The sequence below is a fragment of the Anomaloglossus baeobatrachus genome, chromosome 2, assembly GCF_048569485.1.
Source record: "Anomaloglossus baeobatrachus isolate aAnoBae1 chromosome 2, aAnoBae1.hap1, whole genome shotgun sequence".
Classification (NCBI taxonomy): Eukaryota; Metazoa; Chordata; class Amphibia; order Anura; family Aromobatidae; genus Anomaloglossus; species Anomaloglossus baeobatrachus.
In genome coordinates this window covers 437,789,611-437,817,405 of record NC_134354.1, presented here as the reverse complement: position 1 = coordinate 437,817,405, position 27,795 = coordinate 437,789,611, and the positions used below count along the sequence as shown (strand labels likewise).

Below are 27,795 nucleotides of genomic sequence, written 5' to 3'. Positions count from 1 at the left end.
AGGAACAGCAGCAGCTGCAGGTTGCAACCCCCAGTTGTCTGCTGTACCTTGGCTGGTTATGAAAAATAGAGGGGATCCCACACTTTTTTTTTAATGATTTGATTTATTAAAAATAAAATGACGTGGGATTCCCCCATTTTTCTAATACCAGCCAAGGTGCAGAAGACAACTGGGGGCTGATATTATTAGGGTGGGAAGGACCATTGTTATTTGGCCCTTTCCAGCCTAACAATAGCAGCCCACAGCCGCCCCAGAAGTGGCGCATCCATAATCTGTAAGTGAAAATAAATAACCACAAACAGCCAAAAAAAATCCTTTATTTGAAATAAAATAAAAAGCCCCCTCTTTCACCACTTTATTAACCCCCAAAACGCCCCTCCAGGTCCGAAGTAATCCACACGAGGTCCCACAACACTTCCAGCTCTGCTACATCCCTGTCCTGTCACAGCCAGTGGTCATACAGCATGGCTGCCAGCTGTGAGTGTGGACAGAGCCGCAGCAATCAGAATGAACTAGGGTGAATCACTGACATCACAGCTACAGGTCCCGCAGTACGGCGGGTGTCGCAGCAATGACGTCACAGGTTACCTGCAGTTCAGGCCGCTACTGAAGTGAGCCGTGCGATCGGCGATGCCGTCACTCAAGTGAGTCCTCCAGCTCACTTCAGTCGCGGCCTGATGTGTGCTCACAGGTGGAGGACTTGAGCTGTGACAGCAAACACCTGAGAGACGGCATCGCCGATCGCGCTGCTTCCTTCAGTCACTCGGGTGGTTTGCTGTGACAGCTGGAGGACTACAGCTGTGGTGCCTGTCGCTCCACAGCTGGAGTCCTCCAGCTGTCACAGCAAACCACCCAAGTGACTGAAGTGAGCCGTGCGATCAGCGGTCCCATCAATCAGATGTTTGCTGTCACAGCTCAAGTCCTCCACCACTGATTGAGCAACTCTCCTCAGTTCTGTACGAGGGAGACACGTTCACCGACGGCTGTGATTGGTTGCAGTCAGACAGCTGTCGCTCAGCATGAAGGCTCGTTGACTGCAACCAATCACAGATGGGGGGGAAGAGTCAATATGTATGAAGCTAATCAGCGGGTCCGGAAGAAGATGAGAGGCAGGGGAGCAATGTGACAGCCGGTGATCGGTAAGAATGTAGTACTTGGGGAGAAAGAGAGAGAGCGCAAGAGAGACAGAGACACCGACACAGGCACTGACAGTGACACGGGCACGACACTAAGGCTACTTTCACACCTCCGGTTTTTGCTATGCGGCACAATCTGGCACTTTGCAGGAAAATCGCAACCGTTTTTTTTTGCTGCCGGTTGCAATTTTCCTGCATAGACTTTAATTAGTGCCGCATTGTGCCGCATGGCCTTGCGTTCCGTCCGGTTTTTGCCGCATGCCGCAGATTTAGCCGATGCGGCGGCTGGATGGAACGTTGCCTGGCACGTTTTTTCGTGCGGCAAAAAAAAAACGCATCGCGCCGCATTCGGCCGATGCGGCGCATTTTTCAATGCATGCCTATGGCGGCTGGATGCGGCGCGATGCGGCAATAACCGCATCCGGCCGCCGCATGCGGTTTTTGCCACTGCGCATGCTCAGTAGCATGCCGCAAGCGGCAAAAAACGGACTGGCCGCAAAGGAAAAACTTATGCAAAGGATGCGGTGTTTTCACCGCATCCGTTGCATAGCTTGCACAGCCGGATTGAGCCGCAGAGCTCAAGCCGGATGTGTGAAAGTAGCCTAACATGGGCACCAACACTAACACGGGCACCGAGACTGACACTGACACGGCACCGACACTGACACACAGGCACGACACTGACATTGACACGGGCACCAACACTGACATGGCACCGACACGGACACTGACACACGGACACCGGCATGTCAAAATCACTCAGTCATTGATTTTGTCATTCTGGAACTAGGTTGGTGAGCTGCGTTTTTGTTGACAAAACTGCAGGTAAACCGCAGGTAAAATGCATGTCAAACGCACCAATTTGACAGCATGCATTTTTCCTTGTGTTTTTGATGCCCTGATTGATTTCAATGGGTGACAAATGTTGACAAAAACGCAAGAAAGAATGAACATGCTGCTTCTTTTTTGTCACAATCTTTTGACAAATAAAACGCTGACACATAATCTGCAATGTGCGCATAGCAAATCTGACTTCTCATAGACTTTGCTGGGAAGTCAGATATCAGAAAGTTCTGACAACAAAACTGCACCAAAAAACGTGAGAAAAAAAATGTAGCCTTAATGCCTCATTCAGACATTTGTGTGTATTCACATACACAACAAAAAGGCAGGAGTGTTTGGTCATTGTCAGTTTTTACTCTCAGAATTTCATCAGGGATTTTCACATTTGGATTAATAAATGAATTACAAAGCTTCTCTACACATCACAATGGTAGTTACAGACAACACACGGACTGTACACTGATGACATCCATGTCCTGTCTGATTTTCACAGACCCATGGACTTGTATTGCTACTTTTCATCCATTAAAAATGGACATGTCTCCGTGACTTTTGCCCGGACATGTAAACAGCCCATTAGGATAAGGCCAGGGGTCAGTCACTGCAGGTTTGTCAAAAACAATCCGAAGGAATATTCCTAAGGCCCCCTTCACACGTCCGTGATACACGTGCGTGTTTGGTCCGTTTCCGTATATACCGGAGACACGGCCAAACGTGCACCAATGTTAATCTATGATTGTGGTCACACGTCCGTTATTTCATTATGTCCGTGTGTGCGTGTCCGTGATCCGTATGTGTTTGCGTTTGGCACGGATGCATGTCCGTTATCTGCACGGAGCACGCACACGTGGACACAATGAAAGTCTATGGGTATGTGCACACACGTTAGTAAACACGTATGCATATACCTATAGTCCGTGTCCGTTTGGTGTTTTTATTTCTAGTGATGTCGGCTATTCTTTCTATTTCTGTGTATGTCGGTCAATCTCCCTGAGTCCGTCGGTCAGTCTCTCTGTCTCTCTGTCGGTCTCTCTGTCTGTCTGTCCCTCTCTCACAGTCTGTCGGTCAGTTTCCCCCCCTCTCTCATACTTACCGTTCCCCGATCTCCGGCGCAGCGCTGCACGGCATTCACACTGCTGCGGCGGCTTTTACTATTTTGAAAAAGCCGGCCGCCCATTAAACAATCTCATATTCCCTGCTTTCCCCGCCCACCGGCGCCTATGATTGGTTACAGTGAGACACGCCCCCACGCTGAGTGACAGGTGTCACACTGCACCCAATCACAGCAGCCGGTGGGCGTGTCTATACTGTGCAGTAAAATAAATAAATAAATAATTAAAAAAAAACGGCGTGCGGTTCCCCCCAATTTAAAAGCCAGCCAGATAAAGCCATACGGCTGAAGGCTGGTATTCTCAGGATGGGGAGCTCCACGTTATGGGGAGCCCCCCACCCTAACAATATCAGTCAGCAGCCGCCCAGAATTGCCGCATACATTATATGCGACAGTTCTGGGGCTGTACCCGGCTCTTCCCGATTTGCCCTGGTGCCGTTGGCAAATCGGGGTAATAAGGAGTTATTGGCAGCCCATAGCTGCCACTAAGTCCTAGATTAATCATGTCAGGCGTCTATGAGACACCTTCCATGATTAATCTGTAAGTTACAGTAAAAAAACACACACACCCGAAAAAATCCTTTATTAGAAATAAAAAACACACACAAATTCCCTCATTACCAATTTATTAACCCCGACAAACCCTCCATGTCCGGCGTACTCCACGGACCTCCAGCGTCGCGTCCAGCTCTGCTGCATGGAGGTGACAGGAGCAGCAGAAGACACCGCCGCTCCGGTCACCTCCACACAGCAAATGAGATGAGTAGCGCGATCAGCTGCTGTCACTGAGGTTACCCGCGGCCACCGCTGGATCCAGCGGTGGCCGCGAGTTACCTGACTGACAGCAGCTGATCGCGCTACTCACCTCATTTGCTGTGTGGAGGTGACCGGAGCGGCGGTGTCTTCTGCTGCTCCTGTCACCTCCATGCAGCAGAGCTGGACGCGACGCTGGAGGTCCGTGGAGTACGCCGGACATGGAGGGTTTGTCGGGGTTAATAAATTGGTAATGAGGGAATTTGTGTGTGTTTTTTATTTCTAATAAAGGATTTTTTCGGGTGTGTGTGTTTTTTTACTGTAACTTACAGATTAATCATGGAAGGTGTCTCATAGACGCCTGACATGATTAATCTAGGACTTAGTGGCAGCTATGGGCTGCCAATAACTCCTTATTACCCCGATTTGCCAACGGCACCAGGGCAAATCGGGAAGAGCCGGGTACAGCCCCAGAACTGTCGCATATAATGTATGCGGCAATTCTGGGCGGCTGCTGACTGATATTGTTAGGCTGGGGGGCTCCCCATAACGTGGAGCTCCCCATCCTGAGAATACCAGCCTTCAGCCGTATGGCTTTATCTGGCTGGCTTTTAAATTGGGGGGAACCGCACGCCGTTTTTTTTTAATTATTTATTTATTTATTTTACTGCACAGTATAGACACGCCCACCGGCTGCTGTGATTGGGTGCAGTGTGACACCTGTCACTCAGCGTGGGGGCGTGTCTCACTGTAACCAATCATAGGCGCCGGTGGGCGGGGAAAGCAGGGAATAGGAGATTGTTTAATGAGCGGCCGGCTTTTTCAAAATAGTAAAAGCCGCCGCAGCCGTGTGAATGCCGTGCAGCGCCGGTGATCGGGGATCGGTGAGTATGAGAGAGGAGGGGACACTTCAGTCAATCGGGGGATTAGCGGTCACCGGTGAATCCTTCACAGGTGACCGCTAATCAGTACTCGACACAGACAGAGCCGCGGTATGAGGATGAAGTCGGGTGAAGTTCACCCGAGTTCATTCTCATCGCGCAACTCTGTCTGCTGTCAGCCGACATTTATAAACGACATTGTGCATCACACACACGGACATTACACACGGACATTACACGTACACATACACGTTAATTCCACACGCACACACGGACGTTCTGCACACAAACACGGCTAGCATACGCAATTCACACAGGTGCCACACGGACCATAAAAACGGACACAAAAACGGGACACGGACCCGAAAAAACGGCCCGTAACACACGTGCGTGTTTTTCACGGACGTGTGAAGGGGGCCTAAGGCTGGGGCCACACAGTCATTAATGCGAGTGAGTCGCATGACACTCGGCTCCCGCTCTGCTGGAATGTAAGCAGAGTGTCATGCGACTGTCAAGCCACTGTGATGCGATCCTGTGATCACAGCACAGCTGCGGAGGAGAGGGAGGGAGTAATCTCCCTATCTCCTCCTTTATGAACTGATGGGATTCTCGCACCCATAGACTTACATGCTGCGATTGCTTTCTCGGTCCGATTAGCTCGCTCACGGGAGCTACCCCATTGATCAGGGTTCCCCAACTCCAGTCCTCGGGGGCCGCCAACAGTGCATGTTTTCAGGATTTCCTTAGCATTGCATGGGTGTTGGAATCAACTGTGCAGGTGATTAAATTATCACATGTGCAATACTAAGGAAATCCTGAAAACATGCACTGTTGGCGGCCCTTGAGGACTGGAATTGGGGACCCATGCCATAGAGTAACATGGATCCGAGTGGAATGCGATTCTTTTATCGCATTCCATTCGCCGTGTGTGGTGAGACCCTAAAAGATTGTGCCCTATTTTTAGCCTTCTCTGGCTTTCATACCACCACCACCACCACCACAGAGGCATATCAGTCGTCTACACATGGATATTTTTCTGAATTTTGTGGGTCTAACCCCATACACACGAGAGAGCAATCAGTCTAGCTCAGTGTTTCTCAACTCCAGTCCTCGAGACCCACCAACAGATCATGTTTTCAGGATTTCCTCAGCATTGCATAGGAAATAAGTCCATCACCTGTGCAATACTAAGGAAATCCAGAAAACCTGACCTGTTAGTGGGTCTTGAGGACTGGAGTTGAGAAACGCACTCTAGCTGAACAGACAAGGGGAAGCAGATGGGGACATATTTTGTGGACTACACACCTAGTCTAAGGCTGCATTGTCAACTGTCAACACCAGTGTGTTTCAGAGCAAAACATGTTTGTCTCCGATTCTTGCTGCCCATGGCATAGGTAGCAAGTACGAAGTGACAGGTTCCCTTTAAGGGTACGCTTACACGAGCGTATGACTTGGATAAGTGCAATGCAAGAAAATCTCGCATTGCATTTGGACCAATGTTATTCAATGAAGGAGAGCAGATGGTCAGCTTTGTTCTCATCCAGATTCTGGATTTTTGAAAAGTTGCAGCATGCTTCGATTGTCAGTGAGAGACATGTCACTCGCACCCATTCAAGTCTATGGGTGACAGTGAAACATCGGACTGCGCTCGGATGATATCAAAGTGCAGTGCGATAATCGCATCAGCTGACAAGTGTCAAGATCCACACTAGGGGTGCATTTTTTGGCTGATGTTTATTGGCTAACAGCATCTAACATCTTCTGACTAGCTTTTTTGTATTCATTGAATAGTGGATAATTGTATTATTCAGTCATGTCTTATTTGTGTGTAGACAGCTTCTTGTGATCACAAAATTATGTAATAAAGGAGGACAATGATAAAATATAGAATGTATTTTATTGATAATAAAACATGTTAAATAGTTGTCAACTTGCCAGAATATAAAAATAAACGTTTTCCCTTATCCAGCAGTGATTTTATTTTATATAATCATGGAAGTCAAATGAATAGGAATTAATACATATAAAAAGATGTTCAGAAGTCTCAGTGACACTACTGTACTTGCAATACGTAGAGTACGCACTGTATCTTTGGAAGTGTAGAAGGCACCTTACTATAAGATTCACACATTTTTAGGTATCAGAAAATAGGAAGAATATATTTTCTACTAATTAAAGCTTCTTTTGTGGTGTAAATAAGACAAGGAGTCAGTAATGTGCTCTGAGGAGCTGTATGTACAGTGTACATAGAGGTAACAGGTAAACAGTCAGCTTCTATCAGAGTCCTCTGCAGCATTCACATTATCCACAAAATGGTGAACCCTGCTGAAGTCATGGGAGACAGACACACAGCTCTGCTGCATACATGGTGAATACACACACACAGCTCTTCTATACATAGATATACATACACACAGCTCTTTTTTCTGCATCTATACACACAGTGCTGTTGTATAAATACACATGCCTATACCTCTGCTGTGGGCATCATACACCAATTTTAAAAGGTTAGTCAACTACTTGGACAACCCCTTCTAAAATGTTGTAATCAGGTTTAAAAAACAAAAAGCAACTCAATTCCTATGCAAGCACCATTTTAGTGATGTCAGCACAGATCTGCTGGTAGTTATGCGACACAGTTATGCCATGTGAGCGTTGCAGTCCATCAGCAGTCGCTAATGGGCTGCAGCTCTTATTTCTCCTTTATGCGTTTGAGATTTGTCAGAGGTAAGTGTGAGCGCTACAGCAGACTAAAATAAATTGATTGACTATAGCTCTTAGACGGCAACCAATGACACACGATCTAAAGCTGACCTGCTGTAGACATGGTTAAAAAAACAAAACAAAAAAAAAAAAAACAAGCAGTGCAGGTGTGAAAGAGATATATATATGAAATATTTTTTTGGCAAGTTCAGGTGGACTTTTGATAAAGTTTGGTTCTGGATCCAGACTTAACCCTAATGGTCAGTGATTGGGCAGTTCAGGTCTCAGCCTACATACAGCCAGCCATAAACAGAACACTTCCAGGGGTGGGCGGACTTTTTTCTTTTTTTCTATTGTTTGGTGCACAGTACATCCAATAACGCTCTTGTTGCCCCCAGTACGAGTCGTTCAAACACTGCACGCGGCTCGCACTGGGCTGAGGACCGAGCGTACTAGAGCACAGCGATTGCTAAAGCGAGTCGTCAGCATATGTAAAGAACCCGAACCCCAACACTGTTTTTGCTGTAAAGTCTGTGTTCAGTACGAACAGTGAACTTTCCTTTTCAGGTTCGCTCATCTCTAATCAGGACTAGTTTAGTACCAGGTAGAAAGTCGTCCTATTTCCCATACTTTCGAGCCTTCTTAAGGCTTGTGACTGACATCCTGGATGGCCCTTTACCTCCAGAGTTCAGTGGTGTGCTGTTTCTAGACATGGTGCAAGACTCTGCTGGCCCCACTTCTTTTCTTGCCATAATCAAAAAGGCAAGGCAGAAAAAGAAAAAACTTTGCCACTAGATAGTTCTCTCAGTGAAGGATGTTATAGGAACTCCTGTTAATCCCAGAGGCAGCTGCTTCTGGACTATAAAATATCCACAGCTGTTTAGCTATATATTCCCTTAGAGCACTTTATAGTCAGAAAAATAAGGTACATTGTGTTTTAAAAACTGCATAGTAATTCAGTCATATTTGATGTGATAGTTCACTATTCCTCTACTGCATAGAAAACAATTCTACAGACGTGCCATGCTGCACTACTTTCATAGCCCATTCAGAAGTCTCAGGAAATCGTCCCAAAATGACCATCTTTTCACACTGGTTGGACAAACCAAGATTCATTAATAATTTATACATAGCATTTCTCCTCAAAGTTGAGTGTAAAAGCTTTTATAACAAGAAAAAATAGCTGAAAAATCTATCAGAATTACATTTTCAATGTACATGGGCAATATGGCTCCTGGAATCTGTCCAGCTCGCCTCACATGCATATTGGGATCTGTATCCCACAAGTACTGAAAATGGAGATCATTAAGTTGCATAAGGGGCAATACATATATAGTTTTATATCACAATGTTTTTAATTAAAATAATGCAGCATAGTCCGTCAGATGCCTTACACTGAACTATATCCTTACCACATATGGTGCAATACGTGGCATCCAACAGTAAAAGGTCACAAAATAGTCAAATGTGGGTCAATATACCCAGGACGTCTTGAAGAGTCATTCAACCTACAAATGACTAAAAAGAAACGGTGTTTTTCCTTTCTTCACTGTGGAGCAAGCTCATAAACAAGACTTTTTTTTTTTTACACTTAGGCTATTTTCACCCAGGGCTTTTTTGCTGCAAAAACCATACAAAAATGCCATTTGAACATAGCCTTATAGAAGCAGCCACATTTATTAAAGCATAATCAACTCTAGAATAAAATGATGAGTCTGGTGACAGATATGCACTAGGAAAAAAAAAAGACACAACAAAAAGCAAATAGGTAAGGCACTTAAGAATTTGCCCCCGTGATAACATATGTAAACAGGCACCACTGTGGCCTTGCAATCGTCTTTGCAGTTATTAAAATGTGCCCTCTATTTACTGTGTCTGGACCTGCTGTAGTTCTGGTTGATCAGAGGAGACCCCCAAGTCTTTTTGGGAATGCAAGTCCGTATGTGCTAAAGAATCATTAGCATCGTTACTATGTGTGTGTACTTCCGGGTAGCCATGTCTATACAGTTGTCCAGAAGCTGCTCCTGTTGGGTACACCGAGGCACCAGCAGGCGGCCATGTTCCGGTTGGCTTCATGTGATGATATGGAGAGTAGGTATCAGGAAGGCCTTGAGGTGGCGTATAGTACTGCTGGGTTGGGTAAGATCCAGGAGGTGGGTTGATCCTTTAAAAGGTAAGTGAAAAGAGAATTAAAGAAAACATTAGAAATAACAGATAAAAATGTCATAAGAGATTACTAGAAAACGATGAGCGGAAATTGAAGCATATCAAACTCGGGTGGAGGGGAGAGAGCTGGCAGCTGAGACCTCCACCAATCCCATAAATATGCCAAATTGTACGTGCGGCCAGCTCGCCACGTGGGCCAGAACAAGACTAGCTTATTAGCACATGCTAGAGATCCATAAGCTGTCATACTGTATACTGGCTGATTAATAAATAACAGCAAATAAAAAAACAATAATAAAGTTGTTAGTAGCCAAAATAAAACTAGGACATTTAAAAGGGAACCTGTCACCACTTTTTTGGCCTATAAGCTACGGCCACCACTATCGGGCTCTTATATACAGCATTCTAACATGCTGTATGTAAGAGCCCAGGCCGGGGGTATAGCATAAAAAACACTTTATAATACTTACCTAACGGTCGCGCGCAGTGGGCCTTATGGGCGTCTCCGTTGTCCGGTGTCTCCTCTTTTGGCCATCTTCGTCCTCTTTCTGAAGCCTGGGTGCATGACGCAGCTACGTCATACACTCGCCGATCCTGCGCAGGCGCACTACAATACTTTGATCTGCCCTGCTCAGGACCTGAATGCCGGCAAATGTGTATGACGTCGGACCAGTCATGCACTGCGGCTAGAGAAGGAAAACAATGATGGCCAAAAGAGGCGGCGCCGGACAACGGAGACGCCCATAAGGCCCACAGCGCGACTGTTAGGTAAGTAGCCCCGGCCTGGGCTCTTATATACAGCATGTTAGAATGCCAATATAATATAATTATATATATATATATATATATATATATATATATATATATATATATATATATATATATATATATAAAAGAGCCCAGTGCTGGTGGCCACAGCTTATAAGCTGAAAACGTGGTGACAGGTTCCTTCCCTTTAATAAGCCATTGGGTAAAATAGCACCTCAATATTTTTGCATATATTGCCAACTCCTTAGCAATATTCCTGCAGTATAATTTGTTATCAGCCCTGCTCAGTTGCCCCTATACATTTTCTCTCCTTTATAAAAGGCAGTAGGGTAATGTGATCTCCAGTCTGACAACCATTCCAGACATGCTCTTTTATGTAGACAGGAGGTCAGTCTCCAATGTCCTCAGTTGTGATATTCAAGCACTAAAATGCTCTGTACTCAAATTGGAATATGCTTGGATGCATGTTTCGAATAATGAGTATAATGGAAGCCAAAGGGAAACTCGAGTGTTTTTCCTGCAAACCATCCCAGGAGGTCTGGGTGGCACTAAATATGGTGAAATGGATGGAAAAAGTGCTCAAATGTAATGGGAACAGCACGGGAAAGACGCCTGACACATGGCTGACAACAGTGTTCCCAGCAGTGATGTGGAAGTCAGTGTTACTTCACTTTTATGGACTGACAAAAAACAAAACAAACCAAAAATGCCATGGATTTTACATGAAAAAATGTTAGGAAACAAATAAAATTCATTATACAGGAAAGAATACGATACAAAAAAAAAAAAAAAAAAAAAAAAAAAAAAAAGCCTCCTCCACTCCTTAACCCTTTAGTGACGGAGCTAATTTTCACCTTAATGACCAGACCAAATTTTGCAATTCTGACCAGTGTCACTTCATGAGGTTATAACCAGGGCTGTGGAGTCGGTAAGCCAAACCTTCGACTCCGACTCCGACTCCGACTCCTCAAATTCTCTTGCACCGACTCCGACTCCGGCTCCGACTCCGACTCCTACATATATTGCTTATAGTTAGGTGAAAAATTTATTGTAGTACATGAATATGTGTATGTGAACATCAGACATTTAATAATTTTTATGATACAATAATCAAGATATTTGGATAGAACATAAAATATATTTATTGGAATACAACTTTAGAACACAAAAAACTGTAATAAATTGTAAATATGTAATACACTATGTAATATACAGTAGATTACATATATATCTTGTGTGTGTATATACACTGTATATATATATATATGTATATACAGTGTATATACACACACAAGATATATATGTAATCTACTGTATATTACATAGTGTATTACATATTTACAATTTATTACAGTTTTTTGTGTTCTAAAGTTGTATTCCAATAAATATATTTTATGTTCTATCCAAATATCTTGATTATTGTATCATAAAAACAATTAAATGTCTGATGTTCACATTGTACTACAATACATTTTTCACTTAAATATAAGCATTATACTAAATGTTATTATTTAGTAAAATATTCAGCACATTCTGCATTGCACTCCTGTCCCCAATTTATTATATATTTTAGGAGTCGGAGTCGGTGCATTTTATACCGACTCCGACTCCGACTCCGACTCCACCAAAATGAGCTCCGACTCCGACTCCACGACTCCGACTCCGACTCCACAGCCCTGGTTATAACTCTAGAACGCTTCAGCGGATCCCGGTGATTCTGAGACTGTTTTTTCGTCACATATTGGACTTCATGTTAGTACCAAATTTAGGACAATATTTTTTGCGTTTATTTATGAAAAAAATTGAATATTGGCAAAAATTTTGAAAATTTTGCAATTTTCAACTTTTAAATTTTTATACCGTTAAACCAGAGATTTCTGTGACACAAAATAGTTAATAAATAACATTTCCCACTTATCTACTTTACATCAGCACAATTTTGGAAACAAAATTTTTTTTCGTTAGGAAGTTAGAGGGGTTCAAAGTTTATCAGCGATTTCTCATTTTTACATCAAAATTTACAAAACCATTTTTTTAGGGACCACATCACATTTGAAGTGACTTTGAGAGGCCTAGATGACAGAAAATACCCAAAAGTGACACCATTATAAAAACTGCACCCCCCAAAGTACTCAAAACCACATTCAAGAAGTTTATTAACCCTTCAGGTGCTTCACATGAACAAAAGCAATGTGGAATGAAAAAAAGCAAAAATTAAATTTTACCTAAAAATGTTGCTCTAACCCAAATTTATTCACTTTTAGAAGAAATAACACAACAAAATGGACCCCAAAACTTGTTCCCCACTTTCTTATGAGCACGCCGATACCCCACATGTGGTCAGAAACCTCTGTTTGGACAAATGGGAGGGCTCGGAACAGAAGGAGCAATATTTGAATTTTGGAAAGCAAATTTGGCTGAAATAGATTGCGGGCACCATGTTGCATTTACAGGTCCGCTAAGGTACCTAAACAGAAGAAATCCCTCACAAGTGACACCATTTTGGAAACTAGACCCCTCAAGGCTTCTATCTAGGGATATAGTGAGCATTTGGGACCCACAGGTACTTCACAGATTTTGTTAACGTTACGTTGTCATATTGAAAATTTTAATAATTTTCTCAAAAATGTTGCTTTAGCATCAATTTTCTCACTTTTTCAAGAGGTAATTCCAAAAATTTGACCTCAAGGTTTGTTAACCACTTTTTTATGAGCGCGGTGATACCTCACATGTGGTCTGAAACCTTTGTTTGGACAAATGGGAGGGCTTGGACCGAAAGGAGCAATATTTGAATTTTGGAAAGGAAATTTGGCTGAAAAAGATTGCGGTCACCATGTCACATTTGGAGGACCCCTAAGGTACCTAAACAGCAGAAACCCCGCACAAGTGACCCCATTTTGGAAACTAGGCCCCTCAAGGAATTTATCTAGATGTTTGGTGAGTACCCTGAACCCCCAGGTGCTTCACAGAATTTTATAACGTTGAGCCATGAAAAAAAAAAAAAATAAAATTTTACCACAAAATTGTTATTTCAACCAGGTAGCTTTTTTTTTACAAGAGTAAAAGGAAAAAATTCAGCATAACATTTATTGTGCAATTTCTCCTGAGTTTGGCGATACCTTATATGTGGTGGAAATCAACTGTTTGGGTGCACAGCAGGGCTCGGAAGGGAAGGAGTGCCATTTGACTGCAAAATTGGCTGGAATCAATAGCGGACGCCAGGTTGCATTTGGAGAGCCCCTGAGGTGCCTAAACAGTGGCTGTCCCCCACAAGTGACTCCATTCTGGAAACAAGACACCTCAAGGCTTTTATCTAGGTGTATAGTGAGCAGTTTGAATCCACAAATACTTCACAGAATTTGATAAGCTTAGGTTGCCATATTGAAAATTTTCATTTTTTTCACAAAAATGTTGCTTCAGCATCAAATTTCTCACTTTTTCAAGAGACAACAACAAACCGTGGACCCAACAGGTTGTTATCCACTGTCTTATGAGCACAGGGATACCCCACATGTGGCCAAAAACCTCAGTTTGGATAAATGGGAGGGCTTGGAATGGAAGGGGTACCATTTGAATTCTGGAAAAGTTGAGATAAATTGCGGGCACCATGTCACATTTGCAGGGCCCCTTGGGTACCTATACATTAGAAACCCCCCACAAGTGACTCCATTTTGGAAACTGGATTTTATTCAGGAGTATAGTAAGCATTTTGAATCCACAGGTACTTCACAAAAATGTTGCTGTAGCAACAAATGTCTCACTTTTAGGCTATGTGGCCATGATCCAGCGACACGGCGTCTAGTATACAGTGTCAGCCTCCTGCAGAGATGTGAGTGTTGTCCACGGGAGAATGCAGCTGCCCATGCCCACGATTTGGGTTCAGGCCGCTGTGGAGCTCTATGCTACCTGCAGAGAACACTCATCTCCGCAGCATAAATTGACATGCTGAGGCTCGGGAAGCTGCACCACAGGTCGGTTTATGCTGCGGAGAAGAGAAGCACAGTGGGCACGGGATTTCTAAAAATCCTTCCACTGTGCTTCTACTGCACAACGCAGCGCTATGGACGCAGGGAAAACACTCTGCGCCCAAAACGCTGCAAATCCCGATTGTGGGCGCACAGCCTAAAATGCTACAATGGATGAATGGATAGATGTCAAACAAATATAACGTCCCACCCCCTGCATATTCTAAGCTGGCGCCCTTTAGTGCCTTTCATGTGGCACTAAAGGGTGCCTAGCCTTGTATTTAGCCCCCCAAAAAATTAATAATTAAAATAAACGACGTGGGGTCCCTCCTATTTTTGATAGCCAGCTGGGGTAAAGCAGACAGCTGTAGCCTGCAAACCACAGCTGACAGCTTCACCTTGGCTGGTGACCAATTTGGAGGGCTCCCCAGGCGTTTTTTAAAAAAAAAAAAACAAAACGTGGGGTCCCCCCCAAATTAGATCACCAGCCAAGGTGAAGCAGACAGCTGGGGTCTGGTATTCTCAGGGTGGGAAGAGCCATGGTTATTGGACTCTTCCCAGCCTAAAAATAGCAGGCCGCAGCCGCCCCAGAAGTGGCGCATCCATTAGATGCGCCAATCCTGGCGCTTCGCTCCAGCTCATCCCGCGCCCTGGTGCGGTGGCAGACGGGGTAATATATGGGGTTGATACCAGCTGTAATGTCACCTGGCATCAAGCCCTGGGGTTAGTGATGTCACGGCAGATACCCGACATTACTAACCCAGTCAAGTAATAGAAAAAAATAAAGACAAAAAAAAAATTTATTTGAAAAAAAAAAACTCCCCAAAACATTCCTCTTTTACCAATTTATTGAAAATAAATAAAATTTCGGTCGCTGTAATCCATTTTGGAGGTCCCACGCCGACTCTGGATCTTCTAGAATATGGGGGGCACGTTCAGGGAACGTATCCCCCATTTTCTGGAAGAGCAAGCTCTCCATGAGCAGTGTGGGTGCAGTAATCTGAGATTACTGCACTCACACTGCCCCGGTCCAACCTAGGGCAGAGTGACCTGCAGTAACCTCATTCTAGAATATGAGGGGCACGCTCACAGAACGTACCCCCCATTTTCTAGAACAGCAGTCTCTCCATGTGAGGAGTGTGGCTGCAGATTACCGCACTCACCCTCCCCCGGTCCACAGTGGAGCAGCCTGTGCAGTAGCGACGTCAGCATCCCTGCTTGCAGGGATCCAGCTGACAGCCGCTGTCTGCGCATGCGCCGCCAGCTTTCAAGAAGGAGGCGGCGTGATCGCGGGGCCGGAGCACCAGCAGCCAGGTAACGTAAAACCGGGGGCTGGGGAGGGTGACGGGGGGACCTGGGGACAACTTTCTGCCGCATGTGACGTGTCACATGCGGCAGAAAGAGCAGGATGAATGCGGCCGCCATCTTCCACGCTCCGGAGGGGGGAGGGGGGAGGGGGGAGGCGGCTATGGAGAACCGGAGGGGGCTCCGGGGACCAGAGATCTCCGGTGTACCGGAGGAGAGGTCAGGGGGAGGACATTTCCCTCCGATCTGAAATGGTTTGATCATTTCAGATCGGAGGGAAATTAATGCAGAGCCGGCGGCGGCGGGAGTTTTCAGCGCACGTCGGCGCCATCTTGGATTTTCCGGAGGGGGGGTAGGGGTGGTGGGGGGACTCTCCGGTACCGGGGGCTTTGGGGGCACTAAGGGCTCATATTTATTTCTCATCTGACATGTTTGATCACGTCAGATGAGAAATAAATCAATTTTACCGGCCATTTATTTTTTTTTAATGTTGTCGCCGGTATACGGTGTATACCGGCAATCGCATTAACGAGGTCCAAAAAAAACACCCCGATTCATAATCTTGGGGGTCTCAGCTACCTCCGGTAGCTGAAACCCCCGAGATTTTTCGTCACTGGGGGGCGCTACAAGCTTTTTCCGGCCTGACGTCTCAAGGCGTCGGAACAGAATAAGTACCCTGTTTTTCCGACGTCTTGAGACGTTAGGCCGTCGCTATGGGGTTAAGGTAGCTTTACACGCTACGATATCGCTAAAGCAATCTCGTTGGGGTCACGGATTTTGTGAAGCACATCCGGCTGCATTAGTGATGTCGTTGCGTGTGACACCTATTAACGATTTTGAATCGTTGCAAAAACGTTCAAAATCGCTAAAATCGGTGACATCCCCCTCTAATCTCAATTATCGTTGCTGCTGCAGTAACGATGTTGTTCCTCGTTTCTGCGGCAGCACACATCGCTATGTGTGACACCGCAGGAATGAGGAACCTCTCCTTACCTGCATCCCGTCAGCAATGAGGACGGAAGGAGGTGGGCGGGATGTTCGTCCCGCTCATCTCCGCCCCTCCGCTTTGATTGGGCGGCTGCTTAGTGACGTCGCGGTGACGCCAAACGAACATCCCCCTTGTGGGAGGGATTGTTTGGCAGTCACAGCGACGTCGCAGAGCAGGTATGTGCGTGTGACGCTGCCGTAGCGATAATGGTCGCTACGGCAGCGATCACCACATATCGTTACAACAACGGGGGCGGGTGCTATCGCGCTCGACATCGCTAGCAATTGCTAGTGATGTCGTAGTGTGTAAAGAGGCACTTAAGCTATGTTGACACCTGGCGATATTGCTGCATTTTTGCACTCTCATTACTTTCAAATGGTGAAAAAGCAGCAGTTTTCCATTTCAGTCAGGAAAAAAAAAAAATGAATGTGCATCAGATTTCTTAAATTTCTCAAAATGAACAAGGCCTGCATTGGCTCCCAACTTCTCAACCCCACCGGATGACATTAGCGGAACATAAAGCCAATTCAAATGTGGTTTTCTTTTATGGCATATTCCCATGCACACCTTGCATGCAGCCCTCACAGAATTATTTTTTAGAGGAACAGCAGCCGGACCTCACTGAATTTTAAGAGGGCCATCAGAGGCAGTGCGGTGACCAGAGGGAGAAGGTGGGCAACTGTTCCCAAGAGCACCCACACTTGAAGTATGTTACTTTTTTTTTTTTTTTTAAAGAAAGTGTGTCCGATAAAAGAATGGTCATTTACAATCTGTGCCATACCAAAGTAAGGCTAGTTTCACACTTGCGTTTGTTGCAATCCGCCGCAATGGAAAATTGCGCAATCCGTTAACGGAATGCGCTGTTCCCATAGACTTGTGTCTGCGTTGCATCCGCCGGCCGACACAGAGTCGTTATTTTGACTGAGCACCGGGCGGATGGAAAGCAGAATGTAGCGTTTTTTTGTTGCTGTAAAAAAAACGCACTCCGCAAGATTCCGTCGAGACCTGTTAAGAAGCATACTGAATGTCTATGGTGCTGGATTCCGTCGCCATGCGTTTGGTGACGGATTCCAGTGCAGGATTCCATCACGTTCTACTGAGCATGCTCAGCATGTCCAGCAGAATGTTCCAAATTGTTTAAAATCACTACTGGTCTCTCTCTCTGTGGGTCGGTCGGTCTGTTGGTTGGTCTCTCTCTCGGACTCTGTCGGTCGCTCTCCCCCCCCCCCCCCACCTCATACTCACCGACGCGGCGCTGCACAGCTGTCACACTGCTCCGGCGGCTTCTCCTGCTTTTGAATATGTCGGCCGCTCATTATTCCAGATCGTATTCACTGCCCCCTCCGCACACCAGCGCCTACGTTTGGTTGCAGTCAGACACGCCTCCAAGCTGAGTGACAGCTGTCTCACTGCAACCAATCACAGCTGCCGGTGGACGGGTCTATATCGTGCAGTACAATAAATAAAAAAAAAAAAAATTAAAAAAAAAAAAAAAAAAAGACAGTGTGCAGTCCCCCCCAATTTTGATACCAGCTAAGATAAAGCCACACAGCTGAAAGCTGGTATTCTCAGGCTGGGGAGCCCCACGTTATCGGGAGCCCCCTAGCCTAAAAATATCAGCCAGCAGCCGCCTGGAATTGCCACATCCATTAGATGCAACAGTCCCCAGACTCTACCCGGCTCATCCCGAATTGCCCTGGTGCAGTGGCATCAAGGTAATGAGTTAATGGCAGCCCATAGCTGCCACTAAGTCAAAGGTTAATCATGGCAGGCATCTATGAGACATCCCCAATGATTAGAGAGTATATGTGAAAAAGACAGATTTTTATTTATTATGAAAAAACCACAATAGACAATTAAAAACACGAATAAGACATCACCAAAATGAATCATCAAGAGGGAATGTAAAGATTGTTACACTGACAGTGCTTTTCTCAGAAAAACACCAAGGTTATTCCAGATACCCAGGATATAAGTGGATCCTAGAGGTAAAAATTCAAGGTATCGCAAAATACGATTGGAATTCCGTCGGGTAAATCTGAGACTCCTGGTCTGTGTAGAAGTACTATACAAACTGAAGGGATGGAACAAGTGTCAGGAAACACCACCCAGGACCATAAGATTAATATATAGCTATAAAAAACAAGCTAAAAAAGGTCCAATGCAGGAGTATAATCATCACATATAAATTGTATGTATAAGTAAACCAATCTCTAAAGCTCCCAATTATGGACAGAGTATTACCTGCGGCTCTGGTGTATAACAGGGTAAACCTTTAGTTTGGAGACCCCCTGGTGAGGAACCTGGACTTCATCAATTTGATTGAGGGAGACGTTTATGAAGATGGTGAAAGAAATCGTAGCCGGGCTGTACCAGGGTCCACTGTGCTGTACAACTAATGGATGGCCAAGCTGGACATGTGGCAAGAACTCTCCCTCTACGCCTTGGAGGTGCTGGCCGGTCTTGTCGCTAGTCTTTTGTCAAAGTGTTTTTTTAGTGCAGCTAGGGGCATAACAACAGATCAACTGAAAATGATGACAGGTTGACTGTTCTCAAAATGAACAAGGCCTGGTTTGGCCCAGACTTCTCAACCCCAGCCGAAGACCGCAGCGGAGCATAAAACCAAATCAAATGTTCCGTTTTCTTTTTCTGGTGTATTCCCATGCACACTATCAAATCCCAAAAAGAGAATATTGTTCACCTTTGTTTTTTTCTGGTCATCCTCCTACACCATATCAACAGGCATATCAGGCTGCCCTCCAAAAAGAATTTTTTTCAGTGCTACATTTTAGAAAATAAAACCATACAGTTTGCAGGCGGGAGCACAACCATCACGGTCATCCACAAGACCTAGAGCTGAAACCAGAAGTTTACATATACTACATAAAAAAACAAACAAAAAAACCAAACACATATGCCTGTTTTTCTCACTATCTGACATGAAATCAGAATAAACCTTTCCTGTTTTAGGTCAATTTGGAACCAAAATTATTTATATTAGTCAAATGCCAGAATTATGAAAAAGCGAAAATGTTAATGCATTTGTATTACTTTCTGCAAAGTCAAAAATGTACATACACTAAGAGTACTATGCTTTTAAACAATATGGGACAGCCCATATCATGAGGTTGTCTTTGTAAGCTTCTGATAGTTTTTTTGGCAAGATCAGAGTTAATCTGAGACACACCTGTGGATGTATTTTAATACACAGCATCATGGCAAAGTATATATATAAAAAAAAAAAAAATCAGCCATGATCTCCGGAAGAGAATTGTGGACTCTTACAAGTCTAGTTCACCCTTGGGAGCAATTTCTAGATACCTGAAGGTGCCTCGTTCATCTGTACAAACAATTAGATGCAAGTACAAACAAGATGGGAATGTTCAGCTGTCATAGGCTGAACATCATAGGAAGGAGACAGGTTCTGTGTCCTTGTGAAGATGCTGGCGGAAGCTGGTAAGATTGTGTCTTTATACACAGTGAAATGAGTACTGTATCAACATGGGCTGAAAGGCCTCTCTGCTAGGAAAAAGCTATTACTCCAAAAGAAACAAAGCCAGATTATATTTACAAATGCACACAACAAAGACGTTAATTTCTGGAGACCTGTCCAGTGGTCTGATGAAACTAAAATTTAACTGTTTGGCCATAATGACCATCATTACGTTTAGAGGAAAAGGGCAGAAGATTTGAAGCCTAAGAACACCATTCCAACTGTGAAACATAGGGGTGGCAGCGTTATGTTGTGGGGTCTTTTTGCTGCAGGAGGGACTGGTGCACTTCAGAAAATAGATGGCATTAGGAAAAAAAGATTAGGTGGCAATACTGAAGTAACATCTTAAGTCATCAGCCAGAAACCTAAAGGTTGGCGGAAATGGGTCTTCCAAATGGACAATGACCTGAAGCATACTGCCAAACTGGTTACAAAGTGGCTTAAGGATAACAAAATCAATGTTTTGGAGTGGCCATCACAAAGCCCTCATATCAATACTATTGAAAATTTAATGTGCAAAGCTGAAAAGGCAGGTAAGAGAGCAAGACAACATACAAACATGGCTCAGTTACATCAGTTCTGTCAGGAGGAATGGGCACAAATTCATACTATTGTGAAAAGCTTGTGGAAAGATATCCAAACATTTGGCCCAAGTCAAACAGTTTAAGGACAATGGTACCACATACTAATGAAATGTATGTAAGTTTTTGACTTTGCAGAAAGTAATAAAAATGCCTTATACAATCTCTCTCTCATTCTGCCATTTGGCAAATATAATTTTATTAATCCTAACCGACCTAAAATGGAAAAGGTTTATTCTGATTTTATGTCCGAGAAAAAAATGCATGTTTCAGTTTAGATAGTGTATGTAAACTTCTGGTTTCAACTGTATGCCCCAGCGTTTCCTATGTGATGTATATGCCACAGCCCCAACATAGAAAAAAGCACTGAAAATAGAAAAAAGGCAATAAAAAATATTAACATGGACATTTTAAAGAAGACTCAATACATAAAACTGAATGAAACCTTAGATTGTACACAGTCATGTGAAAACATAAATCTTCGGATTAAAAAACAAAACCAAAACCATAAAAACTAAAAGGGAGCCACTAGGTGGCACCAATGTGTAAGTGGCAAGCAGGTGGCCCAAATGTTACGTTAACACTTTTGTATAATAATGCTCAATACATTATATATGAATATAGATAGAATATAAAGTGCTGAGTGCAAAGTCAAAGTAGCAGGAGAATAAATGGAATAGGAGCAGGTACATACAATTTAGATAAAATAAGGTGCTAGAGAGAATCATAGAGAATACGCTAAAGTTTCTGCCTAGCAATTTATGCAAATAAGGAGCTTAATGCAAAAGAGCATTCCTGGTAAGGAATTGCACACAAGTCTGTCTTTGATAGATAGAGGGATAGATGCTGGTGTAAAAAATACAAATAAATATGTGCAAGGGTGCATCCCTAGTAAGGAAATGCACAGGAGTCTGATAATTTGCATAGATAAAGTGCCAGTGCAAATCACAATTACTGTAAAGGCCCCGTCACACTAAGCAACATCGCTAGCAACATCGCTGGTAACGAACAACTTTTGTGACGTTGCTAGCGATGTTGCTGTGTGTGACATCCAGCAACAACCTGGCCCCTGCTGTGAGGTCGTTGGTTGTTGCTGAATGTCCTGGGCCATTTTTTAGTTGTTGCTGTCCTGCTGTGAAGCACAGATCGCTGTGTGTGACAGCGAGACAGCAACAACTAAATGTGCAGGCAGCAGGGAGCCGGCTTCTGCTGAGGCTGGTAACTAATGTAAACATCGGGTAACCAAGAAGCCCTGTCCTTGGTTACCCGATATTTACCTTTGATACCAGCCTCCGCCGCTCTCACTGTCAGTGCCGGCTCCTGCTCTGTGCACATGTAGCTGCAGCACACATCAGGTAATTAACCCGATGTGTGCTGTAACTAGGAGAGCAAGGAGCCAGCACTAAGCAGTGTGCGCTGCTCCCTGCTCTGTGCACATTTAGCTGCAGCACACATCAGGCAATTAACCCGATGTGTGCTGTAACTAGGAGAGCAAGGAGCCAGCGCTCAGTGTGCGCTGCTCCCTGCTCTGTGCACATTTAGCTGCAGCACACATCGGGTTAATTAACCTGATGTGTGCTGTAACTAGGAGACTGGGGGCTTGTCACTGGTTGCTGGTGAGCTCACCAGCAACTCGTGTAGCCACGCTCCAGCGATCCCTGCCAGGTCAGGTTGCTGGTGGGATCGCTGGAGCGTCGCAGTGTGACAGCTCACCAGCAACCTCCTAGCAACTTACCAGCGATCCCTATCGTTGTTGGGATCGCTGGTAAGTTGCTTAGTGTGACTGGACCTTAATGCCTGCCTGGAACCACAGACTCAGACTGGCTGTCACGAACAGCCGCTAGAGGAAAGCCGCTCACAAAGCAGGACCCCCAGAACTCTGAAACCTTTTAACCTCTATACAGGGATTTGAAATTACACAGGGCCCCGGTAATCACTACTTGTGGAAGGCTGCAGTCCGATGAGAGTAATAGTCAGGCAGGGTCAAACCAGGAATTGCAGAACAGAGACAGAATCACGCAGGCAAGGATGTAAATCAAAACAAAGCAGAGGTCAAATCCGGGACTGGTGGCGATTTACAGAAATGGCAGGCAGAAGGGTAGTCAGGAAACAAGCAGAAGTCCAAACACAGGTGGTCACTAAGCAAAACAGAGAAGGAGCCAGGTAACAGGAAAACAGAACTATGTCTGGCAGTAGCCAGCAGGGGGAAGTAAAAGGGTGTAGTGTCTTCCCATTGGCTGAGGCTGAATGATGGTAACTTTAGCTGGAAGACACATGCCACCTAGTCAGCCAGTGGTACTGCAGGTCCCAAGGAAACACAGCTGAGTGGATGAGCGGAGCCTGTGCCCACCAGTCACTGGCACCAACTCCTCTCCCATCACCAGCACTATCCACGGCAGGAACACGGCGTCGCCTGGTGATTGAAGCAGAAGTCACAGGAGCGGACTCCAGTGGGAACTTGACAATTATGTGCAAAAAGTCTACCTGGTAAAGAGGTGTTTATACAGCAGTAAGGCATTCTAACAGGTGGAATATCAACCTAACATGCTGAGATCGTGTGCTCACAGAGGTAAGCTGAAATGCCCGTTCATATAAAACCTCTATATAAAGCTGGAATGACAAAATATCAAACATATACCGCTCACCGGGCACAGTAACGTGGTGCCAGTGCATATCGGATTTTAAGTTATGTTGCTATTTAAATAAAGATTTATTCTGTTTTCACACGACTCTCAGTGTACAATTTTCTTTTTATAGGATCACAGCCATTAAAATCTAAACAGCTGGCGACAAAAGTGAGTACACCTCTAAGTGAAAATGGCCAAATTGTGCCACAAGTGTCAATATTTTGTGTTGCCACCATTATTTTCAAGCACTGCCTTAACTCTCTTGGGCATGGAGTGTACTAGAGCTTCACAGGAGCCACTGGGATCCTCTTCCACTCCTCCATGACGACATCACGGACCTGGTGGATGGTAGGGACTCCAGCTTCCGTTTGAGGATGCCCAATAGGGTTTAGGTCTGGAGATATGCTTGGTCATTCTAGCACCTTTACCCTCAGTTACATTAGCAAGGCAGTGGATGCATTGAAGGTGTGTTTGGGGTTATGTTGGGATACTGCCATGCAGCCCAGTTTCTGCTTAAGTATGTCACAGTACATGTTGGCATTCATAGTTCCCTCAATGAATTGTAGCTCCCCACAGTCGGCAGTGCTCATGAGGCCCCAACCATGACACTTCCGCCACCATGCTTGACTGTAGACAAGTCACACTTGTCTTTGTACTTCTCCCCGGTTGTTGCCACACACGCTTGGACACCATCTGAACCAAATAAGTTTATCATGGTCTCAGACCACACGACATGGTTCCAGTAATTTATGCCCTTAGTCTGCTTATCTTCAGCAAACTGTTTGTGGGTTTTCTTGTGCATCACCTTTAGAAGAGGCTTCCTTCTAGGATGACAGCCATGCAAAGCAATGTGATGCAGTGTACAGCATGTGGTCTGAGCACTGACAGGCTCACCCTACCCCTCTTTAACCTCTGTAACAATGCTGGGAGCACTCATACATCCATTTTGAAAAGACAACCTCTGAATATGACACTGAGCATGTGCACTCAACTTCTTTGGTTGACCATGGCAAGGCCTGTTCTGAGTGGGGCCTGTCTTGTTAAACTGCTATATGGTCTTGGCCTGCATGCTGCTGCTCAGTGTCAGGATGTTGGTAATCTTCTTATAGCCTAGGCCAGTCATGGCGAACCTTTTACAGGCCGAGTGCCGAAACTGTAGCCCTAAACCCATTTTTTTTTCCAAAGTGCCAACCAATCCTATTATTTAAATAATTGATTTTAACCTTACCTTTGCCGTCTTCTCTTCTCTTCAGCAGGGGGCATCACGCTCATGCATGCTTACCACACATTGAAGCTGAGCCACTGCCCTTTCCAGCCCTTTCCAGACACAGCAGATCAACAGATCAACAGATTGATCTTTCTGGAAAAAATTGCAGCATATTAGACAGAGATTTTAGCATGGAATGCAATCAGATGTCACCCAGTAATCCACATCTACATTTCAAAGTCTGAACATCTTGAAATCCCATAAAGACATACGAGTTGCTCCCCTCTTCCTTCATTGTGTAGTTATGTCCCCCTTCCTGGCCACTTTCTGGTAAACATGTCCCCAATCCTGATATATATTCCGTACATTCTGGTATATTTGTCCACATCATGGCCCCATCCTGGTAAATGTACCCCATCCCAGCATATTCCCCATCCTGGTAAATGTACCCCATTCCTGGTAAATGTACCCCATCATTGTAAATGTATCCCATCCTGGCATGTTCCCCCATGCTGTTAAATGACCCCATCTTGGTAAATGTACCTCATCCAGGCATGTTCCCTTATCCTGGTAAATGTCACCCTTCCTGCTAAATGTTTCCTATCCTGGCATGTTCATGTACCCCCATCCTGGCATGTTTCCCCCCATCCTTTCATGTCCCCCCCCCTTTCTGGTAAATGTATCCCCATACTGGTAAATGTACCCCTTTCTGGCATGTTCCCCTTCATGCTAAATGTACCCCATCCTGGCATGTTTACCTGTTTACCCCATCCTTGCATGTTTACCCCATCCTTGCAGCCATGTTACCCCCATCTTTGCATGTTTCTCATCTCTTTGCAAGTTTCCCCCATCTTTGCACGTTTCTCTACATCTTTGCACGTTTCCCCCATTCTTGCAGCCATGTTTGCCCCGTGCTCTCCATGTTTGCCCTGTGCTCCGTTTTTTTGCCCCGTGCTCTGTTTGTTTGCCCCTTTTTTTCCTCCTTGCTCTGTTTGTATGCCCCGTGCTCTGTTTGTATGCCTCGTGCTCTGTTTGCTCTGTTTGCCCCGTGCTCTCCATGTTTGCCCCGTGCTCTCCATGTTTGCCCCGTGCTCTCCATGTTTGTATGCCCCGTGCCCTCCATGTTTGTATGCCCCGTGCCCTCCATGTTTGTATGCCCCGTGCCCTCCATGTTTGCCCCGTGCCCTCCATGTTTGCCCCGTGCCCCCATGGGTTTGCCCCGTGCTCCCATGGGTTTGCCCCGTGCTCCCATGGGTTTGCCCCGTTATCCCATGGGTTTGTCCCGTGCTCCCATGGGTTTGCCCCGTGCTGGCTCTGTCTCCCCCACACCTTGGCACAGCCGCACACAGCTTAAAAATAAAAAAAAACCTCACCTTCTAGCACCCGCTCCACCGCGCGGCCACAAGACGCCGGCGCCGCCTACTGACGCTCCTCCGTCTCCTAGGCAACAGGCCTGCGGCCCAGGAGAGGAGCAGTGTCAGAGGGAGGAGAAATGTCTCCTCTGCTAAACACTACATTGAACTGCCGGCGCGATCACACCGACAGTGCAAAGTGGCTGATTGTGGCGACGGCGTGCGTGCCAGCACAAAGTGCTCTGCGTGCCCTGTCTGGCACGAGTGCCATAGGTTCACCATCACTGGCCTAGGCCATCTTTATGTAGCGCCACATTTCTTTTTTTCCAGATCCTCAGAGAATTCTTTGCCATGACGTGCCATATTGAACTTCCAGTGACCAGTAAGAGAAAGTGTGTGAGCGATAACACCAAATTTATCACACCTTTTCCCCATTCACACCTGAGACTTTGTAACACTAATGAGTCACATGTCAATGGGGAGGGAAAATGGCTAATAGGGCAAAATTTAGTCATTTTCACTTATAGGTGTACTTACTTTTGTTGCCAGCGGTTTAGACATTAATGGCTGTGTGTCGAGTTATTTAGATAAGACACCAAATTTACTGTTATACAAGTGCTACACTTACTACCTTACAGTGTCAAAGTGTTATATCTTCATGAAGAGTGCCATAAAAAGATACAATGAAATATTTACAAATATTTGAGGGGAGTACTTATTTTTTCTGATATACTGTAATTCAGTGTTTGACCAAACACAGCAGGATAAATTGCAAGTTGAAAATTTTGTACAGCCACCAAATTAAGATTTAAATATCTAAGTGGTTTTTCAGGACAAAAATGTCTTGACCCCTGGTTTAGATAAAAGCATATTCATGTCGGTGAATGATGCAGTCACAGTCCAGACCTATATACAACAGAATGTGTGAAAAGAATTGAATATTGCTGTTCACAGACACTCCCCATCCAATCTCACTGAGCTAGAGCTATTTTGCAAAGAAGAACGGGTAAACATTTCAGCCTCTAGATGTGCAAAGCTGGAAAAGACATACCACAAAAGACTTGCAGTGGTTATTGCAGCAAAAGGTGATGCTACACAGTATTGACACCGGGGGGGTTGAATACAAATGCATGTCACAATTTTTAATTTAAATTTTTAAAATGTTTAAAAAAAAACCCGTACACTTTACAAATACTTGCTACTTTGTGTTGGTATGTCAGATAAAATGTACCATCACCCATTCCCTGTAGACTGGGAGCCCTCGCGGGCAGGGTCCTCTCTCCTCCTATACCAGTCTGTTTTGCACTGTTAATGATTGTTGTACGTATACCCTCTTTCACTTGTAAAGCGCCATGGAATAAATGGCGCTATAATAATAAATAATAATAATAAATAATAATTTAAGTTTGTGGGTGTAAGAAAAAAAAATTGGGAAAAGTTTACTGAGTATGAATAATTTTTCAAGGCATTGTAGACCAGTAAACCAAATGTGAAACTAAATTTGCTTTTACAGTATATAGTCAGGATAAGACTTTTTTCTCCAATGGCCATTACAGAGCAATAATTCTACCTGAACAACATATCACCTACATACGATAGAGGCAGCCATATTACATGAATACAAGGCAACTCACTTTCTGGTTTGCGAGGCCGTCCTTTCTGTGGAAGTTGCAGGGATGTACCTCCAAATTTGGACTCTTTTTAATACCCGGAATGGTACCATCTGATCCACTCGTGAAAATAAAGATTCTGGGGGGTCCAAGAAAAAGCAGCCACCCAAACCATCTGTTTATAGTTAAAGAATACATAGCAAATGTAAATCATGCAAAACAGTCCACTCACATCCATGTCTAATGCACTGGTTTTATTTAAAAGAGGTTGTCCACTACAAGACACCACCTTCTTAACTGCGAACG

At 44.8% G+C, this 27,795-nt stretch overlaps 1 protein-coding gene across 2 annotated transcripts in view; it reads right to left on the bottom strand.

Moving 5' to 3' along the window:
- Nucleotides 1-27,795, bottom strand: part of RHBDD2 (rhomboid domain containing 2) — a 310,146-nt gene that overhangs the window by 264,377 nt on the left and 17,974 nt on the right. The window contains exons 3-4 of one of the 2 annotated variants that reach the window (XR_012750513.1): nucleotides 27,514-27,664; nucleotides 9,003-9,591 (exon numbers count right to left, since the gene is read on the bottom strand). Coding sequence is in view for 1 of the 2 variants with exons in the window: in XM_075336262.1 (XP_075192377.1) it covers nucleotides 9,294-9,591; nucleotides 27,514-27,664 (449 nt within the window). In the remaining variant the exon portion in view is untranslated. Of the gene's footprint in view, nucleotides 1-6,642; nucleotides 9,592-27,513; nucleotides 27,665-27,795 lie in introns of those variants that run through there. The other variant, XM_075336262.1, reaches the window with a different exon arrangement.